The sequence below is a fragment of the Xenopus laevis genome, chromosome 3S (assembly GCF_017654675.1).
Source record: "Xenopus laevis strain J_2021 chromosome 3S, Xenopus_laevis_v10.1, whole genome shotgun sequence".
NCBI classification, from domain to species: domain Eukaryota; kingdom Metazoa; phylum Chordata; class Amphibia; order Anura; family Pipidae; genus Xenopus; species Xenopus laevis.
In genome coordinates this window covers 28,194,574-28,215,836 of record NC_054376.1, presented here as the reverse complement: position 1 = coordinate 28,215,836, position 21,263 = coordinate 28,194,574, and the positions used below count along the sequence as shown (strand labels likewise).

At 42.6% G+C, this 21,263-nt stretch overlaps 1 protein-coding gene across 1 annotated transcript; it reads left to right on the top strand.

The window, feature by feature from the left end:
* The first annotated feature begins 8,957 nt into the window (after positions 1-8,957).
* On the top strand, positions 8,958-20,864 carry LOC121402031 (metal transporter CNNM3-like). The gene is made up of 8 exons (XM_041587753.1): positions 8,958-9,011; positions 10,866-12,444; positions 13,222-13,365; positions 14,671-14,823; positions 16,162-16,331; positions 16,410-16,506; positions 16,999-17,096; positions 19,907-20,864. Exons 1-8 carry the CDS (start codon positions 8,958-8,960, stop codon positions 20,063-20,065), a joined length of 2,454 nt encoding a protein of 817 aa, XP_041443687.1. The 3' UTR covers positions 20,066-20,864.
* Positions 20,865-21,263: the final 399 nt, after the last annotated feature.

Genomic DNA, 21,263 nt, shown 5'->3' with positions numbered 1-21,263 from the left:
GGAGATATGTAGTAGGTTCGGTGTCCTATTTAAATATCATTGCTGATGATGGCAGTTGGGTGCTTGCTCACTGGAACTGTAGTTTGTTGGCCCATAGTCTGAAAGTCACATTGGTTTACCGGGGCACTGAGCAATGTCACATTCACTCCCCAGAGGACAAAGAATGCCCTAATGCTTTTAGCTATGCACAGCAATCCCACTACCACTTTTCCTGGTACAACGGAAGCACATGGCTTTCAGTTTAATTCTGCAAATTCATGAATGTTACAAAATGTTCTTGCACGTAGAAGCAGCATGGCATTTTGTGCAAAAGATCCTCGCATACTTCACATCACAATTCCCTCTCCCAGCTGCTAATTGGTTTCCCCACTGTAAGACTCACTCACCCAACCCTGTTCTGTTGCAGTGTACTTTGTCATGTGCTTGCCCTTTAATCTCACACAAGTATGTGGTCTTTGCTGCTGCTGCTGCACTCACGGAGGTTTATTGGTTCATCCTAGACATTTTTCTCTGTGCTTTCTTTGAAGAAATTTACAGTATTCTTGTTGGTACAAAACTAAGAGTTAAAGGAGAAGGAAAGGCTTGGTGGTGCCACATGTTAGGCACCCCCAAGTGATTGTATTGTAGCAGAAAACTGCACAGGCCCAGGGTTATACCAGTGAGCACCACTGAGCGATCTTCTTCCATCTTCCTCCTTCTTCACGCAGTTGCGCATGTGGAGTAGAACGAAAAGCTGAATTTTAACGAAAAAGTCGGCTATTTCGTTCAACTGTGCATTCGTCTGCCCCGGGAAATTTGAAAAAGGAGGAAGACAGAAGTGGATCGCTCCGTGGGGCTCACTGGTATAATCCCGGGCCGGTGCAGTTTTCTGCTGATAGGAGCACCAGCCTGGGGTTTCAATCACTTGGGGGTGCCTAACATTTGGCACCCCAAGTGCACCAAGCCTTTCCTTCTCCTTTAAAGGGGGAACTATCACAGAAATAATAATAATAATTCTCTTAATGCCCTGTTGCACTGTATCCGCAAGATGTCGGCCTTTTCTAATGACCTACTGTTGCTTGAAGGAGAAGAAGTATTATTGCAGGAGTATCTCCTTCAATTCTGGAAATTCCAGTAGTGAACACACAAGAGTTCCACACAGGTTCCAGCAAGTTGAAGTTGCATTTTTTGGATGAAGCTGACCACCTTTTACCTACTGCCCCCCCACCTTTTTTTTTTTTTTTTTTTTTTTTTTTGTTTCCAAAAAGAACCTTGTGCTTGCTAATAAGTGAACTTTCCAGATTCTATATCTGCACAAGCCATAGCCTTTTCTTTTTGGCTGGGCCCTCCTGATCAGTGAATGGAAAATAACACGTTGTACTGTTGGGGGAAAAAAGGAATTGTTTGCAAATATTTATTTATTTTTCCTGTTTTTTTTGTTTTGCCTTTTTGCAGAGGGGAAGAATGGTACGATTTTTTGGATGGCTATATATTCTGAATTGTTTAATTATTAAAGAGTGTATTATTTAATGGGTTTGTGTGCATCATTGCCGGCCAGAAATTAAGATCGGGAAAGCCCAACCTACAACACTCAACATGTTCTGGCAGGTGGAACAGAACATGTTCTGTTCCACCTGCATTCGGCGCTTACACATGCCTGTGGGATTACAGCACCAGAAGAAATCAAAGAATACATTTCATCCTGCGCTCCAATGCAGTGAAACCAGTTAAAACTGAATACAGGAGAGCGGAGGGGGGAAAAATGCTTGTATGTATGAGCCCTAAGACGCTTGCATGCATCCCAGTGCTCTGGAGTACTTCAACAAAATTCGAAGGGTTGCACATTAGATACAGTTGTGGTCAAAATAATAATGTGTTTAAAGAAGTGAATAAAGCTCAAAATCCTTGTAGCTTATCAAATTTGTGTTATTCCTTTACAGAAAGTGAAGAAAAGGGAATATTAGGCTGTTCCAAAAAATAGCAGTGTCTGCTTTCTTCTATACAAACTCAAACATTCACTGTATAAACTGAAAAATTATTCAAGATTTTGCTTTCCATTGAATGACAATTTATATGTAGTTGTATAAGAAGTGTTTCTGTGAACTGCTGCACATCTGTGTTGGACGGAGTCCACCAACTTCTGCCACCTGTTAAATTCCACAATTCTGCATTTCTCGGTTTTGCCTCAGAAACAGCATTTTTTATGTCCCCCCACAAGTTTTCTACTAAGGTCCGTGGATTGGGCTGGCCACTCCATAACGTCGGCACCCAGACGACGATGCGCAGAAAACTTTTTTTTTCAAAATTGAAATATAGGGAGATGGGGTCTGGCCCGGCAGGGACCCACAAGGGTCGGGCCCACTGGGTTTTTTCCCAGTGTCCCGCTGGGCCAGTCCGACACTGGCAGCCCCTCTGGGGCCAGAACCAGGGTAGCCCGGGGCCCACCGGGACTACTGTCCAGGGCCCCCCGCCGACTGACTGTGACATGCCCCCCTACTGTAACACTGACCCGCACCTGCTGAAGAGAGCAACGGAGCTCACGGGCGTCATCTTCGTTGCTTCGGTATTCTTCGTGAAGCCATTTGGGAATCTCCATTATTTTCAGCGCATGCGTAGTTGTAACGTACCAACTGCGCATGTGACGATACACCGTTCACTTCACGAAGAATACAGAGTTGACGAAGATGATGCCCGTGAGCTCTGCTGCGCTCTTCTGCAGGTGTGGGTCAGTATTCCTAGAGGGGACACATAATCTGCTGTTGCACTGTGCAGGAGGGAGGCCAGTAGGGACTTTAGCCTAAAAGAGGGGTTTAGTTCTCCATTTAGCTTTCTATTCAGCTTTGCAATTTTTAGCAATCTTGTTGCTAGGGTCCATATTACCCTAGCAACCATGCATTGATTTGAATGAGAGACTGGAATATGAATAGGAGAGGCCTGAATAGAAATATGAGTAATAAAAAGTAGCAATAACAACACATTTGTAACCTTACAGAGCATTTGTTTTTTCCCCAAATTTATTTTTATTGTATTTTGTTTTTTTACATAGTATTTACATAACCAACAACCTTAGCAGCATCAATTCAGTTATCAATGTGGCAGTACAGATATGGTGTATCCCGTTGAAGGTACGTACACTACAGTTATCCGGTTATGACGAAAAATTTGCGAAACACATTTAAGTAAATGGCCGTCAAAATAATCTTGACGCGCAGCAATTTTTTTGTCAAAATGCATTAAATTCAATGGGAGTAAAAATAATATTGCCGTTTGACAATTTTTACATGTGCAAATTTTTTCGCCGCAAATCCATGTCTGACAAATAAATTCGCCCATCACTAACTAGTAATTCAATGCTATTCAGTATGCCTTTACACGTTGTCATTATTATTAAAATTCAATAAATAACTTATTATTCATCTATTTGTGTGTTTTTTTCCCCCTGGCTAACGGGGGGGGGGGGGATTTGACATCTGTTAGGATTCCCTTGTCTGAGATTCCACAGCAAAAGATGCTCTGATATCAAGGGTGACCATATCCTTATTAAATTCATTTTTTTTTTTTTTACATGGGGTCAATGAAAGCTGGAAAACGTCAGAGACCCCAGTTAAAGGGGTTGTCCGCCTTTGAGTTAACTATGATGTAGAGAGGGATATTCTGAGACAATTTGCAATTGGTATTTATTTTTTATTGTTTGTGGTTTTTGCGTTATTTAGCTTTATATTCAGCAGCTCTCCAGTTTGCAATTTTATCAAACTGGTTGCTAGGGTTCAAATTACCCTACCAACCATGCATTCATTGGAACAAGAGGCTGGAATATGCATAGGAGAGACCTGAATAGAAAGATGAGTAATAAAAAGTAGCAATTGTTTTTACGTGGGGTCAGTGACCGCCATTTGAAAGCTGTAAAGGGTCAGAAGAAGAAGGCAAATAATTCAAAAACTTTAAAAATTAAAGGCCAGTTGAAAAGTTGCTTAGAATAAGCCATTCTATAATATACTGAAAGTTAACTTAACGGTGAAAAACCCCTTTAAGGCAAACAACTCCAAGTGGGATTCACAATCACTAGACTTACAAGACTTTGAAATACAACCCTCTCGGGACCTTCCTTTCCTCCCATGATTGCTCAGAAGAACTAGAAAGCTGCCGAGGAGAAGTTCTCCTGTTCTTATTCTTTCACTGTTTATTGCAATAAAATAGCTAAAATCAATTGCCATATTGATTTTCCAAAGGAGGCATAGGGCAGTCAGAGTATGGCACACACAGGAGGCATAGGGCAGGCAGAGTATGGCACAAACAGGGAGCATAGGGAAGGCAGACTACAGCAGGAGACAGGGAAACCTTTTAGGACGACTAATAAGAGCAGTTCATACTGTGCTACATACAGTGACAAAATGCTGGTGCTCCTCCAGCAGTTTGTATTAGGTGTGAACAGTGTGGGCACTTTCAGTCTGAGATGTGAACAGTACAGGGCTTTAGGGGTGTGAACAATAGAGGGTTACAGGTGTGAACAATGCAGGGGGGGATTAGAGGTGTGAAATATGCAGAATTTTACAATATGAATTTGATGTGTATTCTATGCTGTGGCCAGTTAATCTTAGTACTGATACCTTTTAAATCTTACACCTGGTAAGCAGGTTTTAATGGACTAATTGCTCATGAGTGTACATGAAGCCTGCTGTAACATCCCTTCATACTACAGCTCCCATGCCCTCAAACTCAGTTGGAATGGTAAGAATTTGACCACCAACCAGTTTGTAATGCAGGAAGTGGCCAAGCAGCTTGGCCTAAAAATGAGCCACTTTCCAATTTTTGCAGCTGTCTTAGGTAAGTAGATGAAGTAGCAGCAGTGTGAAGAATACGTCTGGCAGTGCCCTAGACCACAAGCTTCCAATTTAAGTCAATGGGAAATTGCAACAATTTCTTCTGCCTTTTGATTAGCCTAAAGAATGAAAAATATCCTATACACATACTAGCCTCTTTTAAAGGAACAGTCATTGACGTCTACTCTCTGTATGGACCCAGCATTTGCCGCTTGAGTGTTGCATTAGCCAGCACTTGCAAGCTGTTCCCATAAGAATGAATTGTCACACATTTTGCTCAACAAAACCTTTGGTGTTCCATTATACTAATACAAGGGAAAATATAGCATGCTATCTCAAGTTCTCCACAAAGTGCACACATACATTTACTTTAACCTTTGCCTTTAGTCTTCTCAGTCTATAATTCGCCTTCATCTCCCTTGTGCAGCAAAGTATTAACCAGATCCTGTCCTGTGTATTCTACTTCTATCCACTTATTCAAATATATTTTGCATATAAATGTAGCTGCAGCCTACAAGTGTTTACCAGCCCTGTCAATTCTCTATAGTAATGACACTGGGATGACAGAACTTATCTTTAAAGGAACTGTAACACCAACATTTTTTGTAATATAGTTAGCCAAAAATTTAATTTATAAAGACTGGAGTGACTGGATGTTTAACAGAATAGACACTACTTCCTGCTTTGCAGCTCACTTGGTTTCCACTGATTGGGTTTCTTATAAAACAAGAACATGAGTAAATTTCACTTTCATTCTTCTTTAACTTTCCAGTGTTTCTTCTCTGCTTATTTGTTCCATTCTTACACCCCCTACCCCATCTATATGTTACCCCTCCCAAATGTGACCAATACCCAGAATAAAGACACACACAAAGCAGCTTGATGTTAAATCTGTGTAAGTCACAGTTTTATTGATAATAATTAGATAAACTGCGCTATTTGATCCAGAGGAAGGCAAAAAACCTGGCAAGCTTGAGACAATCTGCTTACTAGAGGGAAAAATTCCTTCCTGACCCCTTAACGACGATCGGATTTGCTCCCAGGATCAATGCGCCAAATTAAATAAAGAGAAGCAGGGTGAGGGAAACAGAAGGGAATATGGCAGCGTACACATGAGCGCCAATAAGCTACAAGGTGAACACTACATTCCATTCCATTGAACCCCAGGCAGCCTGTGACCCGGCTTCTGCAGTCTGAGGGATGGAGTGGAAAGGAATGCAGGGTCTATCGAGTGGCTTAAAGGTGTTCCTGTCTATGGAACCATATTTAGGGGGAATGAAGGGACACTGTGGTTGGAATTGCGATGGAGGGAATGGAAATAGAAGGAAATATGGCAGCATACACATGAGCGCCTTTAAGCTACAAGGTGAACACTGCATTCCTCTCCATTCCAGACAGCCTGCAGAACCCGGCTTTAGCAGTCTTGAGGGATGGAATGAAAAGGAATGCAGGGTCTACCGAGTGGCTTGAGGGTGCTCCTGTACATGAAACCATATTTTACGTGTAAGGGGACACCATTGGTGGAATTACAGTGCAGGGAATTGAAACAGAGGGGAATATGGCTACATACACACAAGCCCCTTTAAGCTGCTAGGTGAACACTGCATTCCTCTTCATTCCATTGGACCCCAGGGAGCCTGCAGACCCGGCTTCTGCAGTCTGAGGGATGGAGTGAAAAGGAATGCAGGGTCTACCGAGTGGCCTAAGGGTGCTCCTGTCTATGGAACCATATTTTAGGTGTAAGGAGGAGCACCACTGGTGGAATCGTGGTGTATTGGAGTAGAGGCACTGCTGATGGAATTGTGAATGGTTCACTCACCTCTGTGTCATGAAGATCACCTACACAGAGGTAAATCAATACTTGGTACAGAGTAAACTGCAGTGGTGCTGATGGCTGGTGGGCTCTCTGCAAAACCAAAAAAAAATAATATTAAACTTGTACCAAAGGTTTTTACCTTAGCAGGTGATATCTCTGGAGACATTCTGTAACATTTCGGGGCATTTTAATCAGAAATATGGCAGTTAAGCAAATTAACATTACTCAATGCGGTTGTACCATTTCCCTCGGCTTTCTGTGATTATGGGACAAGTTGCAAATCGCAGGTTTCTCTGCATTTTCAAGCCATTTGATCAAACCCAATTCCTTGCCACAATGATAAAGACACTTCCCATTGGTTTCTAAGGCATCTCAATAGGTTTCAGCGGCACAGGATTTATATGTTCTTTTTGAGGTTGTTTTTCAGAAAATCGCAGTATTGCAATGGCTTTCAATCAGTAGCAATCAGCCCTATTACAAAATAATAATAATTGAACAAATATATTCATCAGATACTGCACCTGGATATGTATCCATGTACTTCCTATAAATTGCCCAGTTTATCTCCTCTAGTTGTTTGTAGAGGGACTTCAGTTGGGCTTTGGCCTTCATCTTGTCCTGCAGGACCTCAGCCATAAATCTGATTTTCCACCACCTGCTGAATTCGAGGCTGTCTCTGGCCATACAATAATCATAACTTGTCCATTTGATTTCGCCTATGATGTCTTTCCTCATGCTCTCCAAATCAGCGATCTTACAGATCCTCTCCTCCTTCCTGTAGATCCACTGTGAGCCCTAGAGAAATGTAAGAAACAAGAAGATATTAAAGGACCAGTAACATCAATGTTTTTTAAAAAAAACTCATTAGTATAGAATGAAAAAAAAAACACAAAGACAAATTAAACTTTTAAATCGCTAAGTGTTTATTAAGAAATAACTTACCAAAACTCTGCTTGTGCTCCTTTTCAAAAAAGGTGATCCGGCGATCCATTGTGCGGCACTCGATTTCTCCTCCTTGGCTTTCTCCTATAAGGAAGGCAGGTAGAAGAAATCGAGCGCCGCACAATGGATCGCCTTTTCTGAAGAGGAGCGCAAGCGGAGTTTCGGTAAGTTATTTCTTAATAAAGACTTAGTATTTTAAAACTAAAATTTGTCTTTGTGGTTTTTTTTTCATTCTATACTAACGATTTTTTTATTTAAATTGATGTTACTGGTCCTTTAAGGTTTCCAGTAGTTTGTGTTTAATCCCCAGTAATAATGGAAGTGACAATTTCTTCCCATAGGCAGAATAAACAAAACAATATGTATTTATTACCACTAGGGGAGCTGTTACATTGATTTCTATAGACAGAGCAAATAATATGTCAACTCTCACAAATAGCTAACCTAAACCCTGTTATATTTCTATTTGATGACATTTACATGGAAGGTACCTTTGTCAGCAGCCACTTTAGAGAGCAGCCTTACCTGGCGATAGTCTTTTATGTAGAGGCGGTTCTTGCTTGAACACAAACCCATCTTCGACGCCCCTGTAATATAAAATAGAGATTTGGGAAGGTTAGAGTTAATGTGGAGAGGTGCCGTATGTAAAGGGACAGCACATAGGAACAAGCATATTTACTAAAATGATTTATTTGCCATGATAGTATGCCCTATTTTATTGTGAGTCTACTGAACCTGTTGAACTAGAACTATTCGAATGCTATGATTGGCTGCCCATCTGCCCTAAATTACATAATACATTATTTGCCCCACCCTGGAAATTTTCCAGCGGAGTCCCATGTTAGGGGTGCCCTGGAATAGAAAAGCATACAGTCCAGTTTATACTAGTGGGATAAAGTACATTGCTAGAGTGGGGAGTGTACATTGAATTTCAGGGACAATAGTATGTTGGGATCAGCCTGCGGGGGGGGGGGAACTACAGGGACAGACTAAAGATAAATCCCCCAACTCACAAATATACAGGTGAGAATAAAGAAGAACAGCTATAGCTACATCTATAACGAGCAGCATGGCAACTCCTACAGCCAAGTGATTACTGTTCCAAGCACATATTATAGAGGGGGAAATACAGGACCAGTACCTTTGTCCAGAGGATCCTGAATGGGAGGATGTTGTTAAACTCTGGCAGGGGGTCACTCAAGTCTTCTTTCTTCTTTGTCTTCTCTCTTCTTCTCTTCTCTCTCTCTTCTTGTTTCGCTGTCTCTCTCTCACAATCTTTCTCTCCCACAATCGCTGGCTCTCTGAAATCACTGTCACTCTCAAATTGCTGTCTCTCTCAAATCGCTCGGGATATTTCACTTTTTGGGGAGAAATAATAAGAGATTGTGAGCAGGAGCATAATGGGGGCTGTGGACCCCGACACCTCTAGAGCCCCAGATGCCCTAAATGGCAATGTCAGCTCTTTATCCTTCTACATTGTGATTAAAAATAGTATGCCAATGCATAAACTACATATCCTATCCACTATAAGGCTGTAATTGGAAGTGAGGGAGCCTGACTGCTGTTGCGTGTGCTATTTAGCTGACAAAAATGTTGGGCAATCAGGATGTAGGCTTTTATCACTGGCATGTGGAAAGGGCCTTCATCTCCCATAATGCACTATAAGGGTTGACCATAAGAGGTAGGTAGCATTTATATTGCTTATAATGTCATGATCACGACTGGCTTGTAACAGGACTACAGATCCCATCATGCTCTATGATTTATTGGTTATATTAATACAGGGATCATCTCCATATTCCTATTGGTTTCCCTTTCCCCCTGTATGTACCCACTGTGCCTGCTTCCCATAACCAGCTGTGCACTGATCAGTGCCCCTGCACCCATAATGCCAGGAATCCTAAGGGCAGACATTTATTCTTCTGATTTGTGCTACTTGTCTTTCTACTTAAGCCTCTCTGAACTATCACCCACTCTAGTGCTGAGGCCACTGACTGTTGCTAGGATGAATGCGACCGTTGGAAAATGACAGTTGGAATATGACCGTTGGTATTTACAGCAGAGGCAGAGAAAATGGTCTAATGGTTCAAATGCAACAACAAGTAAACTAAACACATATTTCCTTAGAACTATACGTTTTTATGGTCTCACTCCCATTAGAGATGGCATATGGGGAGATTTTAGGCACTTTAACACCCACGTGTGTTAGTAGATTGGGGGTCAGGGTTGCCATCAGAAACCCATTTTCAGGTGATACCCTGTATAAGTGTAATATCTAGATATATGTACTGAGTTGTCTTTTTATTTAAATATATGTTCAGTGCCTCTCAACAGGCTGCAGTCCCGGTGTACAATTGCAGAAATTTCACATGTTTAGAAGGTAATACCCAGAGAGCACAATGTATACCACCATAGTGTATTTATTGCAGGAAAGTCATGCCAAGCTGCCTTAAATTACTCCCCCCCCTTCTCTGCTTGTCACACAGATGCCATTTGGAACAGTTCCATGACAAGCAGCTCCCCAAGCAATTAGAGTGGTAGGCAGTGGGTCAATTTTGGGAGTGATGGTCCCACTACCCAAGCTACTATAAATGATGGGTGACAAAACACCCAAAATTGCCCTTTGTATCATCTAAATATGCCCCCCCTGTTCCCCGTGGATGGATCAGCTGCACTTACCTCTGAATCCAGAAATGAAATAACGGTCATCTGTACCTGAGCCGTTAAATCACCTTCCTTGCAGCTTTCAGCCAATCACAGCTGAGCTGGGAGTGATGTCACCGAGATAAGGTATTATATCCCAGTAACTGACAGCCAATCACATACTCAGTTACATATCAAACCTGCACATTCTGAAACAACACTAATAAACTATAAACATAAGCAGCTTTAGAACCAGGGCCCCCATCAGATCTCCTGGGACCCCTGACTGGACTTCATTAATGACAGATCTTTTCAAATATTATGGTAAGGTTCTTTATTGGTCCTTACAAGGTGCAGGCTCAGAGGCTGCTTATAAGAATTGCCCAAGCAGGCGATTTAAATATGAGAGAATATGTTGGATTTTCATGGATATGAGGAACGTATTACTACAACTCCCACAATGCTCCAACAAGCTCAGACCGGTGGGAAAGGATGACAAGCCCTTATACAGTGTTAGGTGTTATTCTTTTGAGCATGTGCGGAACAGGTCACAACACCTGAGGGGCCTTGTCCGTGAGGAGAAGTGTAGCCAATAAACACCTCACTAGTAAAGATTTAAATCTTCCAGTGCTTTTTTCCTTGTTTACATTTGCCTTACAGTGTAGCCACGCCCTCTGCCGCGCCTCCTTCTTTTTATAGGCTCTAGTTATTCACTCGGCTTCTCACTGGAGGAGCGAAAGCGGCGGCTTCCATCTGATTGGTCGAGGGGTCAAACGCATAGAAGAGGCTGTTCTGCCTCCACCAACATGGCGGCAGCCGTGGTTGGGTTGCTGCTTCTGGCCGGGTTCGGTGACACCGGGTTGGCTTCAGCGCAAGACGTTGGCGGTATTGAAGCTCGGGTGTTAGGACTGCGGCTGGAGGAGGGAAGTGGCGTGTCAATGAGTGGCGGAGTGATCAGAGCTCGCCCTGGTTCTTCCTTCCGCCTCCGTCTTTATGGATCGGGGCTACGAAATGACACCTGGCCCTGGGTATCTATTGGCAGCCCCACAAACAAGACTTGTTCCCCAGGGCCAGACTCGCCCCTCCAACTGCTGGAAGAGTTCCGAGTGTGTAGCGAGCACTCAGGTCTGGTCACTGTGCGGGCTGTGAATGAGAGGAAGGACCGAGGCCTCATGTACCCCCTGTGCACCCGCAAAGGAAACAGCTGGGCCCCATTCCCCGGCGGAGACACACTCATTACAGTCCTGGAGGCTGGTGAGGAAGAGGAGAAGCCGCCCTGGCAAGGAGATGAACCACAGTGTACCATGGGCTCCTTCAGCTCCAGCTTGTTTAGTTTTAGGGATGAAGTTTCCCCAGTAGAACCTTCTGAAACCGCTGCAAGGCATTATTTGGCTTCCTGGCTCCTGGCTCTTCTTATTGTCTTGTGTGTCCTTCTGTCTGGCTTGCTCAGGGGGCTTCAGCTCAGCACTCTAATCCTGGAACCCCCAGAGCTTGGCCTGTTGCGAGATTGGGGAAGTCCCAGTGAAAGACACGGGGCCACTCGGTTGGACCCCCTCCGGACGCGCTGGGGCGGCTACACACTGATCTCCATGCTGGCCCTGTGCTGCCTTACTAACTCTGCAGTGGCCGTTCTGCTGTACCATGCTATAGGTTCACTACCTGCAGCCATATTCTCAGCAGCTGGATTGCTTTTATTGGCTGGTGAGGCGCTACCAGCTGCAGTAAGTTCTCGCTGGGGGCCCGTCCTAGCTCCCAAGTGCCTATGGCTTACACATTTCTTCCTGCTCCTGGCAGGGCTCCTCTCATTCCCTATGTCATGGCTTTTAGAGACAGCGTTTGGGCAGGATCCAAGCTGCAGCCGACTAAGAGTCCGTATCTTGGAAATGGCCCGATGTGGAGACCCCTACAGTGAATTGGTGAGGGATGAATTCAGCAAGGGGGCCCTAAGGAATAGGACCGTAGAGGATATTCTAACTCCGGTGGGTAAATGTTTTATGCTTCCCAGTGATGCTTTGTTAGACTTCAACACCATGTCCAGCATCATGGAGGGTGGCTATACCCAAATCCCAGTATATGAGAACGAGCGCTCCAATATTGTGGATATCCTTTATGTCAAGGACCTGGCTTTTGTGGACCCACAAGACTGCACTTCACTGAGCACCATCACTCGCTTTTACAGCCATCCTGTCCACTTTGTGTTCAGTGATACCAAGCTGGAAGCTGTGCTGGAGGAGTTCAAGAAGGGTGAGGGGTTGTGGTGAATGCAAGAGCTGTATGAGTGTTTGAGCAAGCCTGTATGTCTTTTTTAGGTTAAAGGGGTGGTTCACCTTTAAGTAAACTTTTAGTATATAATAGAACGGCCAATTCTAAGCAACTTTTCCATTGGTTTTCATTATTTATTTTTTATAGTTTTATAATTATTTGCCTTTTCCCTCTGACTCTTTCCAGCTTTCAAATGGGTGTCGCTGACCCCATCTAAAAAGCAAATGCTCTGTAAGGCTACAAATGTATAATTATTGCTACTTTTTATTACCGATCCTTCTATTCAGGCCTCTCCTATTCATATTCCAGTCTCTTATTCAAATCAATGCATGGTTTCTAGGATAATTTGGGCCCTAGCTACCAGATTGGTTAAGATGCATATTGAAGAGCTGCTGAATAAAAAGCTAAATAACTCAAAAACCACAAATAATAAAAAATGAAAACCAATTGCTAATTGTTTCATAACATTACTCTCTACATTATACTAAAAGTGAACGCAAACATGAACAACCCCTTTAATCAGAAACAGGAGGTAGGAGATACTTCAAATAAAAGGGACCGAAGATATTGTCCCTGGAGTGTCCCTGAAATATGAAAACTGCACCCTCCTCTACTGTATTCTGTGTATTTGTATTGAAATGAAAGTACAACCGTATAATATTTGTCCATCCTTTGGTCTTTTTCATCATTTATGCATTCTTTTTTAATTGTGTTTTAAATTCGACCTGGCAATCCTTCCTCTGTGACTTTGTTTCTTAGGCAAGTCCCACATGGCCATCGTACAGAAAGTGAACAACGAGGGAGAAGGAGATCCGTTCTATGAAGTTATGGGACTGGTGACCCTCGAAGATGTCATAGAGGAGATCATAAAATCAGAAATTTTGGATGAGTCAGAGGACTGCAGTAAGGCCATTGTTATCAATGTGTGGTTAGCAGTGGTGTAATTAGAAATTAATGGACCCCACAGCAAATTATTTTTCAGGCCCCCAAAATGCCTAGAAGGTGACCTTTTTATTACCAATAATGATGGAAATTGTATATCAATTAGGGCTTCCTGGGGCCCTTATACCTCCTGGGGGCCCCCTGCAGCGTCTGCTTCCTCTGTAGTTGCTACCCTGGTGGTTAGGAACAGAGCTAAGTACTTTTTATTCACATCTGCCCCTTCTGCTCCAGTAGAATTCTGCACTGAAATCCGTTTCTCAAAAGAGCAAACAGATTTTTTTACATTTAATTTTGAAATCTGACACGGGGCTAGACATATGGTCAGTTTCCCAGCTGCACCCAATCATGTGACTTGTGCTCTGATAAACTTCAGTCACTCTTTACTGCTGTACTGCAAGTTGGAGTGATCTCACCCCTCCCTTTCCCCCAGCAGCCTAACAACAGAACAATGGGAAGGTAACGAGAAAGCAGCTCCCTGACACAAGATAACAGCTGAACAGCTCTGTCTTGTTCAGTGTTTAGAAGCAAGTGAGATATTGTGGTGCCAAAGCCAGAGCGAAGTGGCCGGGCTCTCGCGAGAGCATCGATCACGTGGATACGTGCTGCCGGGTGAGCATACGCCATTACCACACCACAGTTTATCGATAAGATAACAGATGGCTGGTAGATCTAAGTAAAATCCAGGTCCCACTGCAACTTCTTCAGTTACATTGAGTAGGAGAAACAACAGCCTGCCAGAAAGCAGTTCCATCCTAAAGTGCTGGCTCTTTCTGAAAGCACATGACCAGGCAAAATGACCTTAAATGGCTGCCTACACACCAATATTACAGGAATTAAATTTTATATTGTAGCGGGAATTATTTGCAGTGTAAAAATAGAAATAAAAACGACATCATAAAAATGACAGAATCCCTTTACGCAATCCAGATATGGGGACTGAAGAACAAACCATTTTAAATCACCCCCTATTGCAGTAAATTGGAATATTTAGGCTTATGGTCTTGAAAAAGTAGTTGTGATCTAAAGCACCACAACTATATATAAAATATCAATATATATTAAAATTAAATGTACAACAATTTGACACAATTTCTAATACTTTACTACCTTGTTTTGGTTAAAAACACTGCCTGCATGATAAAGACTGCTCTTAAATGCAACTGGAAGTTGCTTAGAGGTCAGACATGTTACTGTATTGTAGAGCGTATGAGAGAATATCATTACCTACTTATGGCAATATTTGCTGTACCTTTTACTTCTCCACAGGGCACAAAGTAAAAAAGAAGAGGCAGCCAGTACAGCCAATAGTAATACCCCGTGGTGGGGATGACTTGTCCTTCTTTAGAAGCTCAGAAGCCGAACAGAAGGTTAAAATGTCGCCCCAGCTTCTGCTGGCAACACAGCGCTTTCTGACTCAGGGTTAGTTTTATCCATGGCCACCACTTATTTTTGTAGAGTCAGTGCTGCATGTTTATTTTCAAACCATCATATGTATTATTTAATTTAATGAACTTCTCCCACTACTCCTGCGTGTAGACTTTCTAAAGTGATGAACTTTTCACCCGACTAAAATGGGGCAGCAGTTGCTTTTGTTTTCTTCCAGCAAATGCCTTGCCAAATGGACAGCGAAACACTTGTGTGCCTCTTTATCCACTAAAGGTGACCATACTCAGAGAGACATTGCCAAACAAGCAGATTTCTCCCCGATATGCCCACCTTGAGAACAGATGCGGTCTGCGATCCAACGGGATGTTTAGCCCTGCCTGATCGGCATCTGCCCCATTTTCGGCCAGATATCAGTTGGGAAAGCCCGTCGGTGGACCACATACACGGGCCAATAAGCTGCTAACTCGGTCTGTATGCAGCTTTTATCGACCCATGTATGGCCACCTTAAAGGAGAACTAAACCCTAAAAATAAATATGGCTAAAAATGCCATATTTTATATACCGAGCTTCTCAATAGCAGCGATGATCCAGGACTTCAAACTTGTCACGTCTGCGACACTCACATGCTCAGTGAGCAGCTGTTGAGAAGCTAAGCTTAGGGATCGTCACAAATTATCAAGCAGAAAATGAGATTGGTCTGTAATATAAGCTGATGCTACAGGGCTGATTATACAATTCTGATGCTAATTGCCCTGGTTTCTGTGCTGCCATGTAGTAATTATCTGTATTTATTACTAATCAGCCTTATATTGTTACATTTCTATTCTATGTGTACTGTATATTGTGAGTAGGTCCCTAAGCTCAGTAAGTGACAGCAGCACAGAGCATGTGCAGTGAATCCGCAGAAAAGATGATGGAAGGCTACTGGGGCATCTTTGGAGACACAGATCTTTACTGCTAAAGGGATGTGGTTGCCTTGGGATAATACAGAAGCCTAACACATAATGTACAAAATTTCTAGCCGACTTCTTTAGTTAAGCCTTCGTTCTCCTTTAACAGTCACTCAATGCTGGTGCACCAATTTATATAGTTGCAGATACTTGGGGATGCTCATTTCTTATTTGGGTGTTTCTTTCCCCAGGGTCTTGTCACCCAATGGATTTTAGCTGTTTTGAGCAGGGCTCTCCTTACCTCTTGTATGGGTTATATTTTGGTATGGAATCTGTATATTCACGGTATAATTCCTTCTGTTGTACATAGCTGTGGAATATGTTGGTGCTTTACAAATATAAGCTAGTAATAATAACACTCTTTTTCTTTACAATGCTGCTTTCCCTCCCTGCCACTTAACCTCTTCTTGTCTTTGGTAGAAGTGGATCTATTTGGTACCTCCAGGGTTTCAGAGAAAGCCCTCTTAAACCTACTAAAGCTCCCAGGAGTCACCCAGGAGGTGAAGTTTGATGACAGCGATCGTCTGTGTCCTGAGCATTTTCTATACCTACGCAGCCAGCCTGTGGATTACTTCATTCTAATTCTGCAGGTGATCTCTAGGGGACGGTCATTTCAAAACGGTCAGCCTTCCAGTCATAGGCTTTTACAAATTCTGTTTTGGTATTAGGGTACGGTGCAAGTGGAAATTGGAAAAGAAGGGCTGAAGTTTGAGAATGGAGCATTCACCTACTATGGTGTAGCTGCACTGAGTCCCTGTCTGTTAGGTAAGAGCCAATTCGGTTATACAGATTTCTGCTATCCTGCCCTGGTCTAAACTATTGAGGTTTATAGTTCCAATGTAGAATCTGAATACAGGTATGGGACCTGTTATCCAGAATGCTCGGGACCTGGGGTTTTCCAGATAATGGATGTTTCTGTAATTTGGATCTTCATACCTTAAGTCTACTAGAAAATCATGTAAACATTAAATAAACCCAATAGGCTGTTTTTTCTTCCAATAAAGATTCATTATATCTTAGTCTGAATCATGTACAAGGTACTGTTTTATTATTACAGAGAAAAAGGGAACATCTTAAAACAATTTGGATTATTAGATTATAATGGAGTCTATGGGAGATGGCCTTTCCTTAATTCCCAGCTTTCTGGTTAATGGGTTTCCGGATAACAGATCCCATGCCTGTACTTCTTCCCGTATACTAACCACATCATCCCAATCACCATTGCTTTCCTTTTGTCACTCGTGCCGTATTCCTCAGGTCATCAGTCCCCTGGTATTCAAAACAGTCCTACAGATTCCAGTTTCTACTATCCAGACTACACTGTGAGAGCCTTGAGTGACTTGCAGATAGTCAAGGTATGTAGCAAGTATTCTATAATGTTATAATTCTCAGGAGTGTAACTGTAGGAGAAACAAGAGCTAGTTTGTCTTGGGGGCTGCTGCCGCAGCTGCTGGGAGGCTGATGCCTATGTTTCTAACCCCGATCATCTTACTTAAAGGAAGGTTAAAATCAAGTTAAAGTGTTTTAAAGTAATGGCAATGTCATTTAGTGTTGCCCTGCACTGGTAAAACTGATGTGTTTGCTTCAGAAACACTACTATAGTTCATATAAACAAGCTGCTGTGTAGCAATGGCTGAAATTGAAAAAAGGCTATATGGCACAGGTTAAATAGTGGACAACAGATAACACCATTATATTCTACAGTTTATCTACTGTGTAATCTGAGCCTTTTCTCCTTTGAATGGCTGCCCCCATTGCTACACAGCAGCTTATTTATATAAACTATAGTAGTGTTTCTGAAGCAAACACACCACCAGTTGTACCAGTGCAGGGCAACACTGCATTATATTTGTATTACCGTACTTTAAAACACTTTGATGTTGGTTTAATGCCTTGTATGTTTTAAATACTGGTTGTACTTGGTTAATCCAGTGGGGGGTGCATAATTGTGCTCATTTCAGTCTGCACACAATATTGTGAGGTGTGTATCTTTAGTGAACGGACTCCAGACCAGGCAACCGGAAATTTCAATACTGAACTGTTTGTGTAGACTAGCATTTGGTTTGAATGTTGGGGAATGCTGGGAATAGTTCCATATCAACTGGATAAATATTCTGCCATATACTTGTGTCCCAGCTCACCAAATGACAAATGGTTAATTGGACAATAAAAATTAAGCTAATATTCGGTTTTAATAAGCTGCCATGACAGTAGCTCCCAGAGTGACTTGCTCCTACCAGACTAGCTGTGCCTGCAGCATATACACTAGGGGGGAGGGTTTTTTGCCAGGGGCTGTGAAGATTATCCCTGCTGGAATGCACTGGCTGGATTGCTTGAAAGCAGGAATGTGCAACATGCTGGAGGATTTTACTTTTGTATGTGCTCATGTCATACTGTTCAGGGTTGTAGCACTAGGGATGTCGCGGACTGTTCGCCCGCGAACTAATTCGCGCGAACATCGACTATTCGCGTTCGGCGAATGTTCGCGAACGTCGCGCGACGTTCGCCAATTTGGGTTCGCCTTAGCTGGCGCTTATTTTTGCCCTCTCACCCCAGACCAGCAGATACATGGCAGCCAATCAGGAAGCTCTCCCTCCTGGACCACCCCCACACCCCCTGGACCACTCCCCTTCCATATATAAACTGAAGCCCTGCAGCGTTTTTTCATTCTGCCTGTGTGTGCTTGGAAGAGCTAGTGTAGGGAGAGAGCTGTTAGTGATTTGAGGGACAGTTGATAGTAACTTTGCTGGCTAGTAATCTACTTGATACTGCTCTGTATTGTAGGGACAGAACTCTGCAGGGATTTGAGGGACATTTTAGGTTAGGTAGCTTTGCTGGCTAGTAATCTACCTTCTACTGCAGTGCTCTGTATGTAGCTGCTGTGGGCAGCTGTCCTGCTGCTGATCTCTCATCTGCATCTGTTCTTCAAACAACTGCCACCTAGCTGTCTAAATATCAATAATAATACCGTCTCCAGAAACACCACCCGAGTGACGTTTTTCAAGCAGCAATAATATATTCCGTATCCAACGGCTGTAGTGTATACGTTGACCTTGCAGGCATTATTTGCCCAGTCTTTAACCAAGTGCCACCTAGCTGTGTGAGCTTTTTCACATTCCGTGTCCAGAAACATCACCTGAGTGACGTAGTGTGATTTCTGCCCTTTACAGCACAAAACGCAGCGCTGTGTCAACAATGGATTTTTCAGATACATTTTTGCCCTTGATCCCCCTCTGGCATGCCACTGTCCAGGTCGTTGCACCCTTTAAACAACTTTAAAATCATTTTTCTGGCCAGAAATGTCTTTTCTAGCTTTTAAAATTCGCCTTCCCATTGAAGTCTATGGGGTTCGCGACGTTCGCGAACTATTCGCATGTTTTGTCGCAAGTTCGCGAATATGTTCGCGAACATTTTTTCCGCCGTTCGCTACATCCCTATGTAGCACTAGCACAGTACAGAAATACTCTCTGTGAGTCTTTTTGTCAGTGGTCCTGGGCTGGCAACCTGGATATCTAAACAGCGGTGTGAAAAGAGCTGAAAAGGCTTATCATCACTAACTGTGAAACCCAAAGGGATTTCTTCGCTTTGTTAGTGTGGGGTCTGACTAAATGCCCACAATTGTATAGCAATCCCTTCCAAGTGTGTGTATGTATTTAACACTTTATTGGAGCTGAGTAAATATTAGGATCTAGTAGTAAAGGGCATGGGTCGCTAAACAGGCATAACAAAGGTCATTTTTTAGGATTAATAGCATATGGTATATATAATGCCTTGGGTAGCTTTGCAAGCTGCTAAATTATTTTCTCCATGCACACTGGATAGATGGTCTACAGCACTCTGTTTTAGTATCCATTATGGGTGAGCTTAAGGTACAAAGCAAAAAAGGAGTATTCTGTAACTCAAAATCTTCTATATAAAAACATACATACAGACCCTGTGGCATTCTGCCTTGGGTATGCAAATATAAAAGGTTGTAGTGAGGGAGACATTCAGAGGCTAGCAAATGTTTTGGTTTCCCCCCTGAAGGTTCACTTCTCCTTTATAAACTTTCCTAATGCATGAAATGATTCCTACGTACAGCAAAACCTTTTATTTCTCATTACCAGCATATAACTTCTAGTTCCTCCTCTATTGTGCTTCATATAATATACCTGATTAAATACAGGTTAATAGGCTGCAGTATCTGAATGCAGTGCGGAACTCCCACTCACACACCAACACCCAGTCTCCAGACAGCGTGGAGCTGAAGATCCTGCCCAACAGCCAAATGCAGCTGCTGAATAACCGCAACATGGAATCAGGTATGAAACAGCCCATTACTTAATCTCACACATGTAACCGCTTTCCTTTTCTTGCATCATGTTCACGTTGTTAAATGTAGAAACCAATAGTGTTTGTACATTCTAGAAATAACCGTGTATTCGGATGGGCTGCTGAGTGTCAGCTAAAACTACCACTGGCATACGCTGCAGGATATCCTAAGCTGTGGGAACCCTGAATTCTGACTTACTTTTGGTCAGTGATGGATTATAATGCACTTTAAGGAAAAAGTCCCAATGTAAAAACGTTTATTGTCTCACCAGTAATATGTGGGGCCTGGATGCCCCAGACCTACAGCTTGAAGTGGAGCTATCCAATCAAAAGAGAAAACGGCAGGCATTCACATATCTCACAAACAGGCTTGTAAAAGAACTGAGAACTTTATTTAGGCCACAAAGTAGATCAACACATAGCCTTATGCGTTTCATGCCAATAGGCACTTAATCATAGGCTGTGCTGTACAGTAATGAATAACAACCATAGAGACTAAAGCAATGATGTAATTGGTCTGGCTTCCCCTGTCTGCTAATAACATAGTCATTGAGTGGCCCTCCTTTTTTATTTAAAGCAGAAATATCCTAGCAGGCCCTTTGCTGTTGGCTGTTTAATCATAACCTCATAAGACAATAGTGGTACCTAACAGAATAATAAATTTTTTGGGGATTTTCCCAGGATCCACATGCAAGAAATAATTTGAGCTGAAGTCTTGTTCGATATCCCATACATGAACAGGAAACCTGCTACTTTAAAGGAACAGTTTGTGTGAAATAAAAACTGGATAAATAGCCTGTCCTGCTTTTCAGCTCTCTAACTCTGAGTTAGTCAGCGACTTGAAGGGGGGCCACATGGGACATAACTGTTCATTGAGTTTGCAATTGATCCTCAGCATTCAGCTCAGATTCAAAAGCAACAGAAATGACACATGTGCCCCCCCCCCTCAAGTCTCTGATTGGTTACTGCCTGGTAACCAATCCGTGGAAACCAAGAGAACTGCAAAGCAGGAAGTAGTGTTCTGGCTATTATGTTACACATCCAGTGACTCCAGCCTTTATAGATGACATTTTTTTTAACTATATTGAAAACATTTTTTATTTTGTACAGATTATCTATTTACCCAGTTTTCATTTTTACACTTAACAATTCCTTTAATAGTACAGTAGCTCCACCCATCTGGATAGCCATTAAGATATTGCCTGAAACAA